Source organism: Bos javanicus, chromosome 14 (genome assembly GCF_032452875.1).
Source record: "Bos javanicus breed banteng chromosome 14, ARS-OSU_banteng_1.0, whole genome shotgun sequence".
NCBI classification, from domain to species: Eukaryota; Metazoa; Chordata; class Mammalia; order Artiodactyla; family Bovidae; genus Bos; species Bos javanicus.
Genome location: NC_083881.1, coordinates 7080653 through 7100600, shown reverse-complemented (window position 1 = coordinate 7100600; position 19948 = coordinate 7080653). Strand labels below are relative to the sequence as shown.

The 19948-nt window shown below is 48.3% G+C and overlaps 1 protein-coding gene across 3 annotated transcripts in view; it reads right to left on the bottom strand.

Moving 5' to 3' along the window:
• ZFAT (zinc finger and AT-hook domain containing) overlaps positions 1 to 19948 on the bottom strand; it is a 156909-nt gene that overhangs the window by 13107 nt on the left and 123854 nt on the right. For 2 of the 3 annotated variants that reach the window (XM_061438536.1, XM_061438538.1), the window contains 3 exons: positions 14847 to 14965; positions 8349 to 8475; positions 5444 to 5574 (listed from right to left, as the gene is read on the bottom strand). In XM_061438536.1, coding sequence (XP_061294520.1) covers positions 5444 to 5574; positions 8349 to 8475; positions 14847 to 14965 — 377 coding nt within the window. Of the gene's footprint in view, positions 1 to 31; positions 171 to 5443; positions 5575 to 8348; positions 8476 to 14846; positions 14966 to 19948 lie in introns of all 3 variants that reach the window. The other variant, XM_061438537.1, reaches the window with a different exon arrangement.

The following is a 19948-nucleotide window of genomic DNA, read 5'->3' as shown; positions in this document are numbered from 1 at the left end:
AATCTGCAATTATGACGTCTCCCGCACTCACACGCAAGTGATCTGAAGACAGAGCAGGTTCTGCGGAGAGATGTGAATGGAGAGAAAAGAAGGGGTGGCTCTCCTGTTATTTCCATGAGTTCGGGGGAGTCGAGGAGAGGTCTGTGTATGGTGTGAGTCCAACAGAGCCTCTGCAGGAATGAGGAAAGGACACTCATTAATTCCCAGATTATTGGAGCTTAAAGCGGTAAGAGAACAGGGTGTCTCCACCCAGCCATGTCTGCGGGCAGGACGAGGGGGAGACCTCAACTCAGTCCCCCTTTACTGCAATGCAGGCGGCCAGTATCGCCTGTGATTTCCACAGTTTACAAGAGCATCTTGCGCAGACGTGATTCTTCCGTCAGGTCTCTCGCTGAGAGTTAAGAGATCAAATTCAGGGGATGGAGTGACTGTTTTTAAGTAGTAATGAAAATAGCTTTTGTTCCCTCACACAAATCACCTTCCAGGTCCCTCCCCCCATTATTTTGCCACAAATCTTATGAGGATGCTCAACATCTGCCCCCAGCGGGTCAGGAGGCCCATCCTGGGCTCCCCTGGAGGACGGACCACAGCAGCAAGGCCCTCTTCTCAGAGGCCGCACTTGAGTCCTCCTCTCTGAAGAGTGGCTTCTCCCCACCAGATGCCCCCATACTGACGGACAGCACGAAAGAGGTTCCAGGGACCACGTGACTCAAGGCCTTACACGAAAAACAGGACAGGCTGGACCCTACTTTCCCTGAAAACAGGCAACTGATATACACGGCTGGCCACAGGAGTGGACAGCACTTCCTCACTGAAATAACGAACCACAAATAACAGACAGCAGTTCCAGTGTTGGCTGCCAACCAACGTACCCCTTCCAGCGAGACCTGCTGCGGAAACTGCCTCTCGGGCTGCCTGCTGAGCCCGTAAGGGAGGCTGGGCGGGTTCCGCTCCTCCAGGCTGGCACGTACTGACCTCGGCTTCCAGCACCAGCCACCACAGGGGACCTGCCCGGAGGTGACAGGGGGTGCCAAAAAGCACCCTCGAGAGGTGGGGTGCTTTTGACAAAGCTGGAACTTCTGCTTTGAGGTTTGATTTTTGCCTATGTTTTTAATCAGAAGTAAAAGCAAGTGGGAAGACCACTTGGAATTTTGAACAGGATGGCGGCAGCATCATTCTGGGCTATGCCAGGCTGAGGGTCTACATGGGGAAATGGGTGAGTGCCTGCAGGTCTGGGGCAGTCTTAGCCTCCAGCACGTAGGGGGAAACAAAAGCAGGAGAGTGGCAATTCTAGGAAGCGCTGCAGAGACGCAGGAGCGGGGACAGAGACACAGGCCTGTCCACAGAGAGTCTGCAAACCACAGTCGCTACTGAGCCCCTCACTCCACAGGGGAGGAACGAGGAGAACCACCTGCTCGCTCTTGAGCTGAGGATGAAAGTGGAGGACCCCTCAGGGTGGCCCCTCCTCAACCATGACTCTTTCAAGGCCCTGCAAGGTGGCTCTCGTTCTGGAACCTTGAGGGGAAATGTCCCTGTGATTAGAAACAAGGGTGTCTCAAGGCTGCCACCTCGCCCTGAAGTCTGTGACTCAAAGTCGTCTCTATGACAATGGAGTATCTCAGTAAACAGTAGCCTGGGTTAACAAAGAGGTCCTCATACTTTGAAACGTGCCACGTGAACACATGTGAAGGTTAACATTGTGTGTCAGCTCGATTGGGCCAAGGGGTGCCCAGCTCTGCCGCCTACTGTTTAGGGGTAACCTCTGCAGCAGACAGCACTCGAATTATCTCAGAAGACACTGGATTATCACGACGCCATAAGATACTGTGACCCCATGGACTGCAGCACGCCAGGCTTCCCTATCCCTCACTATCTCCTGGAGCTTGCTCAAACGCGTGTCCATTGAGAAGGTGATGCCATCCAACCATCTCATCCTCTGTCTCCTCCTCCTCCTCCTGCCGTCAATCTTTCCCAGCATCAGGGTTTTTTTCCAGTGAGTTGGTACTTCCCATCGGGTGGCCAAAGTATTAAAGCTTCAGCTTCAGCATCAGTCCTTCCAATGAATATTCAGGGTTGATTTCCTTTCGGGTTGACTTGCTGTCCAAGGGACTCTCAAGAGTCTTCTCTAGCACCACAGTTTGAAAGCATCAATTCTTCAGTGCTCAGCCTTCTTTACGGTCCAACTCTCACATCTATACATGACTCTGGGAAAAGCAAAGCTTTGATTATATGGACCACTGTTAAGAGTACCTTAGACAGCAAGGAGATCAAATCAGTCAGTCCTAAATCCAGGGTGAGGGGAACATCACGGGTTCCCAGCCGGTGCCCCAGAGTCCACATCTGAGTGGCCTAAGCACACTCGGTAAACAGATATGATTTCTCTACTGGAAAATCCGAAACCAGAATTTAGTTAAAAAGAAACTGATTTTTGTAATAAAAACAGCTATATTGGGACATCCCCAGTGGTCCAGTGGCTAAGATGCCATACACCCAATGCAGGGGGCCCGGGTTTGATCCCTGGTCAAGAAACTAGATCCTGCCTGCAAGCTGCAACTAAAGATCCTGTGTTAATGCAAATAAGGAACTGGCGTGGCCAAATAAATTTTTAAAAACAGCTATATTTAAGCTTAAATAAGACAACTGAATAGAGAGGTCATTCCTTTAGCATTCCTGTAGGCATTGCAGGGGCAGTCTGAGGCCTCCCTGCCCATCTGTCCATCCATCCATTCTCCCATCCATCATTTATCAACAGCCTTAGAGCTCCAGGTGCCAGCCAAGTGAACAGGACTCACATCCCCACCAGGCTCCTCTGTCTACGGAATTCTCCAGGCCACAATACTGGAGTGGGTAGCCATTCCCTTCTCCAGGGGATCTTCCCCACCCAGGGAGTGAATCCAGGTCTCCTGCATTGCAGGCAGATTCTTTACCGTCTGGGCCACCAGGGACACCCCCAGTTAGCCCTTGATGTGCCAGGTGCCAGCCAGGCAGACAGGACTCACATCCTGTTTTCCACCACTGCGAACACATTATCCCTCTTTACAGGGCTGCAGCGGAGGCTTATCGGCCTTATCCCTCGTCATGCTGTCACCCTAATGCCTCAGAACACAGCTAAGCTATCTCCTCCACCCGCAACCTCGCGTATCACCACTCCGCCTGTGACGCGCAATAAATCATGTCTCCAGGGAGCAGCAAATCCATCCTGTTCCTAGAAGGAAGTCGTGAGTCACAGTGGTGGCGCCTCCCTGCAGTTCTCCAAAGGATCTGGCATGCCCACAACAGCCAAAGGTCCCCTGATGCCCTTCCCGAAGTGGCCAGGTCTAGCTAGGGATGTCACATGCCACAATACAGACGAAGAGTTTCAGAAGAGATTACCAGACATACTGAGGACTGCAATCTAACAAATACAAAGAAAAGCTGAGAGAGCATTTGGCCTAGAGGCGTTATGAATCTGCTCCCAACGATGCAGAACATGCGGCCCCTGCAGCCTGAAACATCAGACTCCTGCTGTCCTGTCTGACCTCTGCCCGGGGTCTCACTGAGAGACAGCATGCTAACGGAGAAGTACAAACACGTGGAGTATTCAAACGACCATCTAGACGCACTAAGTCTTGTCTGAGGAGCCGGAAATCCAGAGCTGAAGCCACATGCACTAATTCTGCTGGGAGCTCCATAGCCTGAACTCCCTGTTTGTGCTGTGGCCTGGCCCTGGGCAGCGAGGGGGTTGTGGGCGGGGGCGGGGGGGGGGGGAGGCGGGCCGGGGGGGCAGTCAGGGGGGCAGCACTGGGAAGTCCACCAAGTCATCGAAGGCAAGTCACAAACAACACATCGCTCAGGGAGAAGAGAGCTGCATTAAGAAATTATTTGTTATTTGCCAAGAAAACCTTACTTCTTCTACTGTTAACTGTTTCATGCTTCCTTCTTGTTGTTATCAAACTTGGTACCACGTGTACAGCAGAACTTGGATTGTTCTAGTGAAGCCTACCTCTCCCAGGTCTCGGGGCAAACATCAGAGCCCTGTCCCAACAACCCTTCATCAAACAGCCCCCAGCCCCACTCCCTCAGCCCCCATCCCTCCCCGGCTCCCTCAGCCGCTCCCCCACCCCCGCTCCCTCAGCCCCCGGCCCTCCCCCTTTCTGATTTTACTTTTCTCCACTGCCCTTGTTCACCGTGTGACAATCTCTCTGTCTTATTGATCTTTTTCCCACCGGAGTAACCATTTTGATGGCAAACGTCGGCTCTCTCCTGGAGAGCCAGCAATGAGAACACTGCAGGCACTTACTAAACACTTCCTGAGTGAATCGCTAAAACAATGGATAACGTGTAAAATGCTACAGTCTGCCATTCAACTTTCTCCACGAACTTGAACTTTGATTTTAAACCACACCGTGGGTCTGCCCTGGTTCCGACGTGCTTGCTGTGTTGGTTTTCTTAAGCATTTGCCTAAGCCAGCTTACAAGTCTTGTACAGTGAAGCCAGAGGCAGTAGAGAGAGAGGTATAGACAGACAAACAGGCTGACCTGATCATGACGCACACCACATCCTAACAGATGGTGAAGTCTCCTCTGAGGTTAGCAGGAGAGGAAACAAGCCAAACAGTGTAACAACCATCAATAAGTGGAGTAACCTCTACTCGCACGGTGGCCATCCTCTCCCATCCGTTTAGTTCAGCCATCCTCTGTGCTGACTGCATCAGGTGATGTTCAGTATTTAAAAGGCCAGGCCCTGGAAGCCCTCCTGGCTCCTCTGGCGGTCCCTATGGCCCCTTGCTCCACTGACATCGTGTCTTAGGCCCCAAGGCTGCTTTTGACCACAGATGTGTCCAGATGGGTCCACATCACACTCGTGTCACTCGGGGATTCCTTTCATTGAAAGGAAAGGAATGAAGTTTCCAGAACTTCATTCTGGAAGGGGTGATGCACCTGCCTCAGTATCTTGGCCCTAACATATGGAGCTCTTGCAGATACAATCAACCCCGTAATAAGAGGAAGAAAACAGGACTTCCCTGGTGGTCCAGGGGGTTAAGGATCAGCTTGCCAGTGCTGGGGACACGGGTTCAACCCCTGGTCCGGGAAGATCCCACGTGCCGCAGGGCAACTAAGCCCGCGAGTTGCATCTACTGAGCCTGTGTGCTCTAGAGCCCGTGCTCCACAACAAAAGACTCCGTCTCAGTAAGAAGCCCTCACACCGAAACGAGAGAGAGTAGCTCCCATTCGCTGCGACTAGAGAAAGCACGCCACAGCAACGAAGACCCAGCACAGCCAAAAATGAATGAATAAATAACTTAAAAAAAAAAAAAGAGTAAGAGAATGTATGAGACCCAGGTCAGTTTCACTCCAAATTCCCCCTCGGGTAGGTCACAGCCCTGAAAACCAAAGTGGGCAGGGGGCAGAGGCTGTGTGGCAGTGTGGGGAGACGGTATTTAAGGACAAGGAGCGGGTCCTACCTGCTTCACGACGGTCACAGTCCCCGGTGCCATGGCGACCACTGAGGCAACAGCCGTGGCATCGTGGGTCTCGGTGCCCAGCTCGATGATCTGCTGGAGGATGTTGACGGCCGTGGGGTCAAGTCGGTCACCTGAGCAGGAAGAAACAAACAGGAGATGGTTAAGTCCAAGGGCGGTGAAGGTCACTGAACGCAGAAGCAGCCTTCCTAGAGGCCATGGTTGGGTGGTGCCTTCTCCAAGGATGCACGCGTTCTCAGTAAGCACTCACTGCGACCACAGAAACAAAGTGTGTGGTACATCACAGCTCACAACACACTCCCTGTAAGAACATCTCCAAACTCCACACAACCTGTGAGGAGATGACACTGTGGTGGTATATCCCCACTTTATAAATTAATCACTTCACCACAAAAAATCGAAGAGACCCGCCTTGGGCCGTCGGATCGGCTACGTCACAGGGCAGGGCTCAAGCCTGGATGTTCTGAATGCAAACTTGTGGACACAGGGCTGCCTCTCAGAACAGAACTCCTGGGAAGCACACCGCAGAGCTGGTTTCCCGGCAGCACGGTGGGAGGCGCCAGTGAGCGTGAGCCAGGTAAGTTACACAGGATACGGGCAGGACACGCGAGGACATCCCAGTCGTCAAGTTGGTGGTCTTTAGACTTCTAAATCAGGGTTTTCTTTTACTCATCTCAGAAGCCTGGAATCGACATCATCAGGACAGCTACTGAGCACACCCTGCCTGCTTTCGCCATATGCTTGGCCATCTGTGACTCTCCTGAACACGCCACTCTGACCCCGATCGTTAATTCACCAGGAAGGAAATTACTGCCTGGTCTCCAGGTTAGCATAATAGTACGAAGTCTCCTCCAATGTCTACATCCTCCTGGACAGCTTTCTGCGGGCCTCGTTCCAACGTGAATCATTAAGAGATGAGAGAAGGGCATTCACTGTGTTCTACACGGAGGGTAGGACATGGCCTATGACTGAAGCAATGACGTGGGCACCTGCTCACCATGCACAGGCCTAGCGTCCCCTGCACACACCTCACACACAAACAGACACACACACACACTCCTGGAGGAGGGGGGGAGGGCGTGCCTTGAAGCCAACCATTCTAAACAGCCAAACACTAAACAAAACACTGACCCTTAAAAAAATGCACAGAAGCAAGCTTTTAATTCTTCATCCATTTCCTTTGTTAATGACCATTTATCAAGTCCCAAGTGTCACAGGAACACAGTTCCCAGTAGGAACTCAGACAAAGACCTACTGCTGCCTCCCCGCTTCTCCTTCCGGGGCTCGCAGGTGACCGGGACAGACGGTAAGCCACTGTTTCCAGCCCCTGGTCAGTTTCATATGAGGGGGGCGACTAGGGAGCTCCGCAGGACAGTCCGGTGGGCTCCCGGGAGGTGACACACAGCCTGAACCCTGAGGATGAAGATGCCGTTGCTAGGAAAAGTGCTGGGCGGGGGAGGAGCAGATTCAGTTTGTGCTGAGACGTGCAGAGTCTGGCCCAGGCGGGCACAGCTCTGAGGTGGCCGGAGACGCAGTGCAGGGAAGCCAGGACCCAGAGTGGAGGCCCAGCTGCTGAGCTGCATCGTTTCCTAACAGTCAGGAGGGGACACAGAGAACCTGTCAAAGGAGAGAGGGAGTGTGGGAGCGAGGGAGTGTGTGCGTGGGGGACTCCAGCTGGCCCGGCCCGGCGTGAGCACTCGCTGAAGTCACTGCATGTGCGGGAAGGAAACACGAGCAGACACAGCGTCAGCTCTGGGAACCGCGCAGATGGTGGGGCCCGGACGCCCCATCCACAGGGCCTGCCGCTCTCACAGGCTGCGGGGTTTCTCCCGGGTCACCCCAGCTCACTGGGCAGTGTGCACAGCACCGGCCTCGGATCTTCCCCAAAGACAGTGGCTCACAGGACATTCTGTGCATCCTTCTTACCACCTGGGGCTTAGGGACTAAGAGCTGGGTGAAATGGTAAGTTCCCATCTTCTGTCACCGTCTGACTTCACCGCGCGCTTCCTCTAATCCCGCCTGCCTGATCTCTGTCCCGCCATACACAGAGCACTGAGGCACCTTATATTAACTTGTCTTCTGTTCCTGTTTTTTAAGGAGCATTAAGAAAAAGTGTTCTCAGCCCAATGCCCCAGTTGCCACTAGGCTGGCACAGTGGTTTGTTTTTTGAATTGATCTAACATTTGACATTGATGACATCTGACATGAAGATCCTGACTTGGGGCTTTTCAGAAGAACTGGACAGCAGACAGTCCTGGGCCCACAGGTCCATAAGGGGCCGTTAGGAAGGCCAGCAGACTGCCCCCGGTCTCAGCCACTCCCCCCGTCTGCCTCCTGTAGACCCTGGAACAAACCCCCCAGAACAGATGACTCTGAGGGAGCCTGGAACAGGGATGGCACTCCAACAAAAAGTTAGGAGACCTAGATTCCAAGACCAGCTCCAACACCCAAGAAGTGGGTGAGCCTCAGCCAACCATTTACAAGGAGGAAGTCTCCTGCCTCTTGTGAAGTGAGGACTATAAGACCCGTCTTCCCACACGCTGCTCAGAGACGTGATGAGTCTACGGCCATACCACCATGAACGGGCCCAATCTCGTCTGATCTCAGAAGCTAAGCAGGGTGGGCCTGGTTAGCACTTGGAAGGGAGAGACGTGACGATATGCGTGGACATCCGGCAACACCGTTTGGAGGCACCACTTCACCTGCAGCTCTGTTCTAGAAGACTCTGCAAGAGATCTCTAGTTGTCAGAGAGCTAGAGCGCTCCTGAGGGCACAATGCAGCTGAAGGAGATCGAGTGACGGACATCACTCATTCACAAGTTCATTCATTCATTCAGCCTGCCAAAGACCAGCTCTAAGGTGTCAGGGAGGCGGGGGGCGCTCTCACCACTCTCTGAGGTGTATCTCAGGTCCTGAAGGGCGGCCACGGCAGCCTGTGTGCCCTGAACGTCCTCTTCAGCTTCTGCGATGTGCAGGTACTGGGTGGAAGGCTCCTCGGGAGCTTCTGTTGCTGGCTAAACAAAAACACAGAATCACTGATGGGACTGCCTAGAAGAGCCCCTAGAAGGTCCCCAGAAGCCCCGGGATAATGGATTCAAACAAAACAAACACACACCAGCAATGTGTCTGCAGCAGCTCATTTGCCTGCACCCCTGAGAAACCAGTGCTCCGATAAAAACCCATCTCCCAAAGAGGAAACTTCTCTGTGCCAAGTGCCAAGGCTTTAAAACCAGCTTTGGAGGAAAGCCTCTGGTGACACGTTCTTGCCGCAGGGAACAGAGGATGTTGTTCACAATGAGTGATGAGACACGCACAGAGAGACCCTCATGTGTGCCCTGCTCCTCCCATTGCCACCAACACTGCTCTGATCCCCTGTGCCTGGGGCCTCCTGCCATGAGGTCAAGAGGGAGGCACAGCGTGGGGCGGTAGACGGGAGGAGAGGACCAGTCACCACAACCTCTGGCCAGCTTAGAGCATGGGTCCCGGCACACAGCAAGATCTCAGGAGATCTCAGCTACTCGTGCAGTCTGCGGCTCATTTTATTTTTACAGGATGGGTATGACAAATCCAACTGGCCAGAGAAGATACACCTGTGCAGAATCAGGACCCCATGAGAGAAGAAGAAGCTAAAGGGACATTTACAGAAATCTCACACCGATAAGGAGAGGAGAGGTGGACGTTTCACACGAACTAGATATTCATAATCATCTCTTCCTAGCACTGGAAGGCAGGCAAGCATGAATGTCACCAATAAAGAAGAACGAAAAGGAGATTTTACACACAATTTATAGGAGCCAAAGTTATCATACTCTGTAAGCACTTATCAGCTATTCACAAAGGCTCAGAATAGAATGTGATTATTCTTTTACAGCCAAGTGGTCAAGTTCATTTAGTTCATTTCCAGCCTGACATTTAGTAGACACCCAATGCGTATCTGATGAACGCATAAATGAACAAAAAGAAGCATGCTTCCTTATAAGTACCATTAGGCAACATTGTGGCCAACACGAATTGGATCTCAGCCTGTGATGAACAGGAAGGGCGTGGCACGGCTCCCCGGCTTTGGGGTACTCTCTGTAATAACCATCTGTGGGAAGGCAGTGCTTTGCAGGGCACTCCAGGGAGCCTGGCAACAGCGTGATGGCTAGTACAGGCAGCCTGTCATCACTCGGGGACCACCCCTGGCCAGCGTCTTGGCTGCTCAACTGTCGTACTTCTGGAGTCTAGTAGGTGACTTTGTGTCAACTGTATTTGTAGAGTCACAGCTCTGCTGAAGGTGTCAAGATCTGTAAGAAGCCAGGTCTTCAGAGGAGAGGGGCATGACTGCACGAACAGAAGCACCAGCTGGCCAGAAGAGATGCTGTTTACATCAGGAACCAGCATTCCATGTCTATTTGTTAACAGAGAGCAAAGCCCTGCAAGTATGGACTCGAAGTACCAGAGGATTTCCATAGATGGTGATGTTGCTGACACCATCGCCGCCGCACAGAGGACCTGCTGGGGACTAGACAGTAACCCTGGCATTTCATACATCCTGTCTCTCAATCCTTTTGACCTCTTGAGTGGCAGGAGCCTCACCATAGACATTAGAACACAGCGGTCACAGAGGTTCGACAAGCAATGGCTCAAGGTCAAACTGTTTACAGGAAGAGCCAGGAAATTGCAAGGAAGTCTTTTGAAGTCCACATTCCTTAAATTTTCTTATAGAAAATGTCAAACACACACAAGACGGAGAAGCGAGCCTCCATGCTCACAGCACCACTTCAGCAGTCACCACCTCACGGCCAGTCCGCTTTTGCTGATGCCCCCTCCACGCTCCACACAACGGCCCTTTGATTTTGAAGCAAATGCAGACGTCACATCGATTTAAATATTTCAGAATGCACCTCTGAAAGATAAAACTCTTTCAAACCAGAACTACAACACCGCCATCACACTCAGAACACTTAACAGTGATTCCTGAATGACTTCACATCCCTAAGTGCTATTCTAATTTCCCCAATTCATTTTTTCACAACTTAATCCCACAAGTCGTACTTAAGTTATTGAAATCCATGTATTAGAACTGCCTGATAAAAGTCTCATAAGACTTACATTTATAGGCTCTCCTTCCACTCTTTCTCCTCTGCTTATGGTTTCATTGTGAAAAGTGGTCGCTTGCTGTCAGAGTTTCCAACAGCCTGGATTCTGCTGTCTGCACCACCAGGAACCACTGAGTGTGTTCACTGACAGTCAGACGTGGAAGCTTAAATCAGGCGATCAGAAGGCAGGAGGACCCCACGGTAACACCGTGTACCTCCATCAGGAGACACTCCGTGACTGAGCGTCCCTGTTTTTGCTGTGTTGGCAGGAGACTGACGGTCATGGCTAGACCCACGATGCCAGTGGAGGGTTGTAAAACAGAAGTCATGAAAACCTTCACTTGTTGGCTGGAATACTTCTACACAAAGAAATCTCTCTCCTCCAACATTCGGTTATTCTGAGATACGGTTTGTTTCGATGAGGTAGAATAATTGTTAGACTCTGAGCCTTACCAAAGTAACAATTTAATTTATCAAAATAGAGTTGATTCACTATTACTCTGCACAGGTAACTAAGGAGTTTTCTCCCAGGATTATTATAAACTCATGGATTTAAACACATTTGATGTGCTTCACTCCACTCTGCAAATACTAACAACAGCCTTAGAGTAACAATACCAACCGCTGCTGGTGGAATAACTGAGAACAGTATTTTTTTTGCCAGTTCCTTTCGCCCTTAGGTTCTATTCCACTGGGGAGGAACAATCCAATTTCTATCTTAAAATCTCTTAAAATATTTCTTCTCTATGTAGTTCTGCCATCGCTTTGACATATAGTTTAGATCCTTGATTTCATTCTACTCTTAATTTTCAGGGCTTGCTTTTTTAAAGTTCAGTTTTGTTTTTACTGTTATATAAAATCAGAAGGGCCATCAATAATCTTCCAACAATCCTCGGCCCCTACCTAATCACAAGAAACCATCACATGAATCCAAATGGTGTGATGACGGCCCTTCTGATTGCATCACGCCGGGGGCGGGGGGGCGGGGCGCGGTACATGATGTCACTCTGTCTCACTACCGAGAATTCTGACCTCGGTCGGGTGGCTAAGGTGGTGTTGGCCAGGTGTCTGAACTGTGATGTTACTACTTTTCCCTGTAAATTCATGATTATTTAGGGGGAGATATTTTGAGGTTACATCAATACTCTATTTCTCCTCAAAACTTCTGTTGACTAATTCCGGCATTCATCAATGGACCTTGGCTACTGTAATTATTACTGTGGTGTTCTAATGGTAATTTTCTATTTCCCCCACTTTCTAGATCTATTGATCAGAATTATTCTGTAGTAAGAACTGTTCCTTCTCTACTATTTATTCAATCATTTATCAGTATGGATGCAGAGATATTTACTCTATGCTTTGAGTGATTTTTTAGTCCAATACTATCATGATTTACTTTGTTACTCAAATTGTTCCAGTTTGGGGCCATTAGGAACTCTCTAGGGGATTTCCTGGTCATTCAGCTGGTAAAGAAACTGCCTGCAATGCAGCAGACCCCAGTTCAATTCCTGGGTCAGGAAGATCCCCTGGAGAAGCGATAGGCTACCCACTCCAGTATTCTTGGGCTTCCCTAGTGGCTCAGCTGGTAAAGAATCTGCCTGCAATGCGGGAGACCTGGGTTTGATTCCTGGGTTGGGAAGAAGCCCTGGAGAAAGAATGGCTAGGAACTCTACGGGTTGTCTCCTGTGCCATTTTGACACACTTCTCTTACTTTTGTGGAGCACATTGGTGTTACTTTCCAGCACTGCAAAATGTTCCAGGATCACCTTCTGTAATTTCTGCCTCTGCCCTGAAGTCAACCACTTTTTCCAAGGGACCCTGGTTCCTCTTCTTGGAGAATCCTGTTAGAAACCAAGACCTGGAGACTAGGTGCGCTCATTGCCAGTTGGGGTCACTGTTTCTAGGTCCTCTTAGCACAAAAAGCTAAGAAATACATGCATGTATAAAGTTTAAAGTTTAGTCACTCAGTTGTGTCCGACTCTGCAACCCTATGGACTATAGCCCACCAGGCTCCTCTGGCCATGGGATTTTTCAGGCACGAATACTGGAGTGGGTTGCCATTTCCTTCTCCAGAGGATCTTCTTGACCCAGGGATCGAATCCAGGTCTTCCACATTATAGGCAGAAGCTTTACCGTCTGAGCCACCAGGGGAGTCTACATGCATGTATACTGACCATGTATACACATATATTTGGAGTTATTTCTGCATCAATCTATTGGTGTATATGCACACACAGTCTATCTTCACATACTACATTAACAGAGTTGTAATAAACAGCCTTGTGTAGACACCTTCCCTCATTTTTGTCAGTATAACCTTGGGACAGTTTTCTAACGGTGGGATTGTTTAGTTAATGGAAAAAGAAGCACATATGTAATTTCAGTAGATATTGCTAGATTCCCCTTCATAAAGGTCACACTGTTTTACACTCCCACCAGCAATGTATGAGAATGCCTATTTACTCAGCCTCTCCAGCAGAGATGATGTCAAACTGGTGGATTCTTGCCAGTTGAATAGGTAAGAAATTCTATCTCTGTCTAGTTTTAATTACATTTATTACATGTGAGGCTGATCACGCTTTCAGACAGCCAAGGTCATTTGCATTTCTTTTTCTTTGAACCTTTCTTATCTCTTGCATTTTGGGCTATTGATCTTTTTCACCAGTATTGCTAGAAGAAGCCTTTTACAACATTAAGATATTCACCTTTTTTCTATGATATGACTGAAAATACTTTTTTTGTGTGTCATTTGCCCCTCTATGAGTTCTTTTACATAAGATTTTTAAAATGTTTTTCATGTGGTTAATTTGTTTTCAATCATTTTCCTAATTAAATCTGGATTTTGAGTTATAGTTAGGAAGTTCTCCACATTCTCAATTTACAAATAGATTCACTTATGTTTTCTTCTGGTATTTGTAAAATATCTTTTTTCACATTTAAATCTCTGCTATTTTGTTCTAGGTTCTCTCTATATAAAAGCCATTGATTATTGTATATTGATGTTTTAATCTGCTGCTTATCATGTGTAGTAGATTTTCATTCATTCTTAGATTTTCAAAAACATAATCCTGTACCTACAGAGATACTTCATTTCTTTTCTGATTCTTACATCTCTATTTACTCTACCTTGTCCAACATGCCAGCTGAGGCCTCCCATGATGTTAAAAGACCGGAGCCCCTAGGGCATCCTCATCTTGTTCCCAAATCTAATAAGAAACTCAAGATGTTGGCTCTTGATCTGAAACACATATATTTTGTTTTTTGTCTTAAAGATGTACGCATCAAATTCTGCTTTATTGACTGTTTTTAATCAGTGGATGTGGAATTTTTTCAAATGCCTTTTCTCCATCCATGAAGATGATCCTTTCAGTTTTCTCCCTAGTTCTGATACTATGATGGGTTATGTTAACAGATTAACACATTCCCTCCCACTGGACAACCCTTCCCTTGCTTTCTGAAACAACCCCCACATTGTCATTGGATTTGTTTCTGAGCCCTTACTCTTAACTGCAGTAAACCCACTGGATACTCTGATATGACAGAAACTCCTCAGGAAGTGGTCCTCAACTGAGGGCCATTGTGACTCCTGGGGAACCTGGCAGTGTCTGTGCTTTCTGTCTGGTTTTCACAACTGGCTGTGCTGGTGGATCCTCATGGGCAGAGGTCAACGACGCTCCTAAACACTCTAAAATGTGGAGCGTAGCCCTCTGCAACAAAGAACTGTCCAGATCATAATCTCAGCAGCACTGAGTTTGAGAAACTCCGCCTCAGGTAAACCGCAATTTGGCAGTGACCCCTGGTACCTGAAAAGAGAAATAGCTACTGGCTTACAAAATACAGCTACTGGCTTTTATAGAATCCAGCCAGGAAACTGGCTCCAACATCTGACTGGAAACAAAGGTGACAGGAGCGCCTGCCTTCAGCTGAGGGAGACGAGGATCTAAAATCAGCAGGCGGGGCCCTTCTCTGTTCTCGGGGCGGGGACTAACAATATATACTGTCAAGCATTGTTCTTCCAGATGCAGTTTCTGAAACTCTGGATTCAAGATAACAGAAGTAAAGGTATCAGTGAGCCCAATGCAGACATTCATTCACAAACCAGGCGCAACACAACTCAGCGTAAGAAGTCACATGCGTGGCCTGGACCTCATCCAGTACACCCCCATCAGACGGGAGACGGGGTTCGAAAAGACGTCCAAGTTTCCCACCAGAAAACCCATTGCTCCAGGGAACGGCACCGGGCTTGCCTGGTTTGCTGTCTGTGCTGAGGAAAGTCACGACCAAGACCAAGCTTTCAAAAGTACCTCCCACTTGGGGTCTCCTTCGCTCTCCACCAACTTCAGGCCATGCTTGTTCTTCAGGTGCCTGTTGAACTCCCATTTGGTGCCATAGACGAAGCTGCACACTGGACACTTCAAACCGCCTGGAAGCACAGACACAGGTAAGAACGCGCTCACAGCCTTCCGTCCACATGCCTCAAACCTAAAAGATGCGTTCATCTCCAGTATTTACTTTCAATCCAAGCTTACTCTACTAATAAACAGAATAGCAGCAGTTCAATATGTTTTTCCGGGCAGAGATTTTAAAACTTAATGCATGTCTTTTCATTTATTGAATCAGAATTTGCAGAGAATCTAATACACATTTAATATTTTAGGTGACAGAGAGTCAAGATGAGTAATATTCCTTTGGCTGCGTGGATACAGTGGCTTAAATCATTTTTTCACATTTTTATTTGAAAATAACAAATAATTTAGAAGTGAAAAGTAACTGAAGGACGACGGTTGCGCTTCTCAATCTCTTTTGTCCCGAAACACTAAGACAGAGGGCCAGATGCTCAGCCTCCTTCATGTCAGAAGTGAAGCCAGGGATATATATCCCCACTTGAATATCCCCGTAAAGGACAAATGAAAAAGCGGGTCACATCCTGAAATGTCACTATTTATTTAACTGATTAAATTTGACAAATGCTCCAGGAAGTACCTGCATGTTTTAATTAAGAGAATATAAAACTATAGAATTAAAAAGAAAAAACTGAGAGTCATACAAAGACTATATAAAATTTTATCAGAAGCAGTAACTAAATTTGGAGCTGGACAAAAATCATTTGTTTGTTCATCTGAAGCACAGTTGGTTTACAATGAATGCGGTGTCAGTTTAACCTAAGTGTTAGTACAGGGAAGCGACTGAGCAGGAGTGCTTTCAGAAGCAGACTCGTCCCCCGGGAGGCCAGCTGCAGCCCCAGCAGTGCTGTGTGTTCTGCTCAGGTGCATCCAACTCTTTGCAACCCCATGGACTGTAGCCGATCAGGCTCCTCCGTCCATGGGATTCTCCAGGCAAGAATACTGGAGTGGTTGCCATTTCCTCCTCCAGGGGATCTTCCCAACGCAGGCATCGAACCCGCATTTCCTACGTTGGCACATGGGTTCTTTATCATCTGAAGCACCAGAGAAGCCCTACATCAGGCCTCTAATCTACCGGACGTTGAGCAGGCCAGAGTCAGGCCAAGCGCTAGCAGCATCAGGCCTGCACCCGAGGGGCCAGGGCAGTGAGATGGGAACAGAAGGCCTCTAACTGATCTCCCACAGCCACAGTGGGTCTGCTCTCCACCCAGCACAACGGCTGGTCTTAAAAACTCAGCTGAAATCACATCTCTCATAGGTGTAAGCCCCTCCACCGGCTTCCCTTCATAGCCAGAACAGGAATTAGTGGGAATGGAAGCCAACCCAGGTGGCTGACGGCACAATCCCTTGAACCTTGGCCTTTCCACGCTGGGCGAGCACAGAGCAGCACAGCAGGTACAACAGAGACAGCGGGCAGAGCCAGCACAGACCGTGCATGCGTGCGAGTGCTCAGTTGCTCTGCTGTGTCCAACTCTTTGTGACACTATGGACCACAGCCTGCCAGGCTCCTCTGTCCATGGGATCCTCCATGCAAGAATATTGCCGTGTCCTCCTCCAGGGGATCTTCCCAAACCCAGGGGTCAAAACAAACCTGTGTCTCTTTTGTCTTCTGCCTTGGCAGGCAGGTTCTTTACCACTAACGTCACCTGGGAAGCCCACAGAGACCGGCAACAGTTACCAAATCCTGAACTTCTAGAACATTCTACAGAAAAGGCAGCTCAGACAGTTGTTTTTCCGAAACTCAAACACACTGCACTTTTTTAGGCAAAATCAAATGAGCTTGTTCTTTCTTGCCTGGAGGATAATTAAACTTAGTTCTTCTTTGTTATTGCTTGTTCATCATCTAAAATGATGCATTTTCTTACAATCATCTTTTAAAACCCTCCAAGGCAGGAGAACCACTACCTTGTCTCTGGGTTAAGCTGACGTTGCTTCTATAAAGACTTAATCTGTGGCAATGAACACAAACAAACTACCGAAGGTTAAATTTAGGCTTTAAAATGAAATTAAGGATTCCTTCTGGGCTGTTCTTTAATGGAAACTAATTTAGGGAGAAAAAACATCCTGATATCATGCTTAAATTAAAATTAATATGAGAATGCCCCCACACTAATTAAAACTCCCACCTTTATCACTGTGGCTTTAATTAAAGAACAACAAATGGAAATGTGTAATCTAGACGGAAGGTGTAACTATGCCAGGTAATTGACATCAAAGCCGAGAAAAATTAATTTCCATTTCAATTCATTAAATGCTTAGGCAACACTTGGCAAAGGTCACGGGGAGACCTAGTGAGTTTCCTTGCAGCCCTGATATTAAGTGCACCCCATAAAAACCACAACCCCCACTCCCTGCAAGTTGCAATCTTCCTCATAAGGAAAGACGAACCAAGCCAAAGGACAGAATTTCAGGAGCAATTCGGAAACTCCATCATGGCATCTTTTGTTCTTTTCGAAATTCAATCTATTCCAGAGGAATTTCAAGTAAACTATTTTCACTCCTTTGCAGCGGCTGACGTTATTGAAAATTCAATTTCATTTTCAATAATATAACTCCCAGAATGGCATGGATACTCGGTTGGACAGTCAGGAGATCTGCATTTGTCACTTGGCTCACATGACTCAGAACCACTTCCTTGAATTCTTGGGTCTTGGTTTTTTGTTTTTCCTATGAAGGCAAAAATGCTGAAGCTTATATCCTTATAAAAGGCGGTGTATTAAGTCAGAGGAGGAGAAATATCTTATGACATCCCTGATATGTGGAATCTAAAAGGAAATGATGCAAATGAACTTACAAAACAGAAACAGACTCATAGACTTAGAAAACAAACTTATGGTTGCCAAGGGGAGGGACCACTAGGGAGTCCGGCGTGGTCATGGACACACTGCTGTATTTAACATGGATAACCAATAGGGACTGTTATATAGCACGGGGAACTCTCTGCTCAGTGTCACATGGCAGCCCGGATGGGAGGGGAGATTAGGAGAGAATAGATACACATATATGTATGGCCGAGTCCCTTCGCTGTTCACCTGAAACTACAACAACACTGTTAATCAGCTATCAGTTCAGTTCAGTTCAGATCAGTCGCTCAGTCGTGTCCGACTCTTTGCCCCCCATGAACTGCAGCACACCAGGCCTCCCTGTCCATCACCAACTCCCGGAGTTCACTCAGACTCACGTCCATCGAGTCAGTGATGCCATCCAGCCATCTCATCCTCTGTCATCCCCTTCTCCTCCTGCCCCCAATCCCTCCCAGCATCAGGGTCTTTTCCAATGAGTCAACTCTTCGCATGAGGTGGCCAAAGTACTGGAGTTTCAGCTTTAGCATCATTCCTTTCAAAGACATCCCAGGACTGATCTCCTTCAGCATGGACTGGTTGGATCTCCTTGCAGTCCAAGGGACTCTCAAGAGTCTTCTCCAACACCACAGTTCAAAAGCATCAGTTCTTTGGCGATCAGCCTTCTTCACAGTCCAACTCTCACATCCATACATGACCACAGGAAAAAACATAGCCTTGACTAGACAGACCTTTGTCGGCAAAGTAATATCTCTGCTTTTCAATATGCTATCTAGGCTGGTCATAACTTTTCTTCCAAGGAGTAAGCGTCTTTTAATTTCATGGCTGCAGTCACCATCTGCAGTGATTTTGGAGCCCCCAAAAATAAAGTCTGACACTGTTTCCACTGTTTCCCCATCTATTTCCCATGAAGTGATGGGACCGGATGCCATGATCTTTGTTTTCTGAGTGTTGAGCTTTAAGCCAACTTTTTCACTCTCCACTTTCACTTTCATCAAGAGGCTTTTTAGTTCCTCTTCATGTTCTGCCATAAGGGTGGTGTCATCTGCTATACTCCAGTACAAAATAAAAAGCAGAAAAAAAAAAAAAAAGACAGTGTGGGGTCAGCAGAATAACAGGCTCCCCAGAGATATTCACATCCTAAACCCTGGAACATGTGAAAATAAAAGCTCAGGTGGCAGAAAGGATCAGGTAAGGGGCTGGAGATGGGGCTATTATCCTGCACCATCTGGACGGGCCTAATGTTATCACAAGGATCCTTCTAAGAGTGGGCAGGACAGCAGACCCCAGTGCCGTCACCTAACAAAGAGACTGCCAGCTTTGGAGATGGAGGAGGGGGCAGAGCCAAGGACTGCAGACAGCCTCCAGAAGCTGGAAAGAGAAAACATCCTGATCTTGAGATTCCAGAAGGAATACAGACTTGTCAGCAAACCTGACTTGAGCCAGTGAGACCAGCTTGGACTCCTTACCTTCAGAATGGCAAAATAATAAATCTGTGCTGTTTTAAACTACGACCAACCATGTGGTCACTTGTTACAGCAGCAATAAGAAACTAACACAGACGTTCAAGGGTAACTGGACCAAAGGCAGCTTAATTATCAACGGAAAGTGGACACAGAGAACTTTTATTTTATTGACATGTGAAACACGAAATTGGACTCGGGGAAACACTGCAGAGGGAAAACAAAGTGCCTTTGACCCTGGGTCAGGCTGAGTCAGAGCTTAATCAAGGTCTCCCTCATCCCTTCTGGTCCTCCCACACACTTCTCAAAATCTTGGTGATCTGAGATCCTCTGGACAACTGGGGAAGGGCTGGAAAGAGAAAGAGAGGCCCTAGAGTCAGCCTTGGTCAGGTTAGCAGTCAGACCTGGAGGCAAAGAAGCAGGAGAAAGCAGACAGCTCCCGCGTGTGTAACCTTTCAACACGTCCTTGTGAGACCTTGTGTGGCCACCAGCAAATGCAAACCAGTCCCCAACAGGACCACACCTCCCCCTCTTCCTCCTCTTCTTCCTTCCTTCCTCCTCAACAAGTGCACAGTTGAGACTCACGTCAGGGGATGTAGCCCATCCGTGGTGAGAAGCCACATTCTGAATCAGGACCCGGGTCTGGCCTGATCACCTGTTCACTGTGTGGCTGATGTCCAGTCCTTTCTCCTCTCTGTACCTCCTCATTTTAAAATGGGAAAGATGATGCCAACCTCAT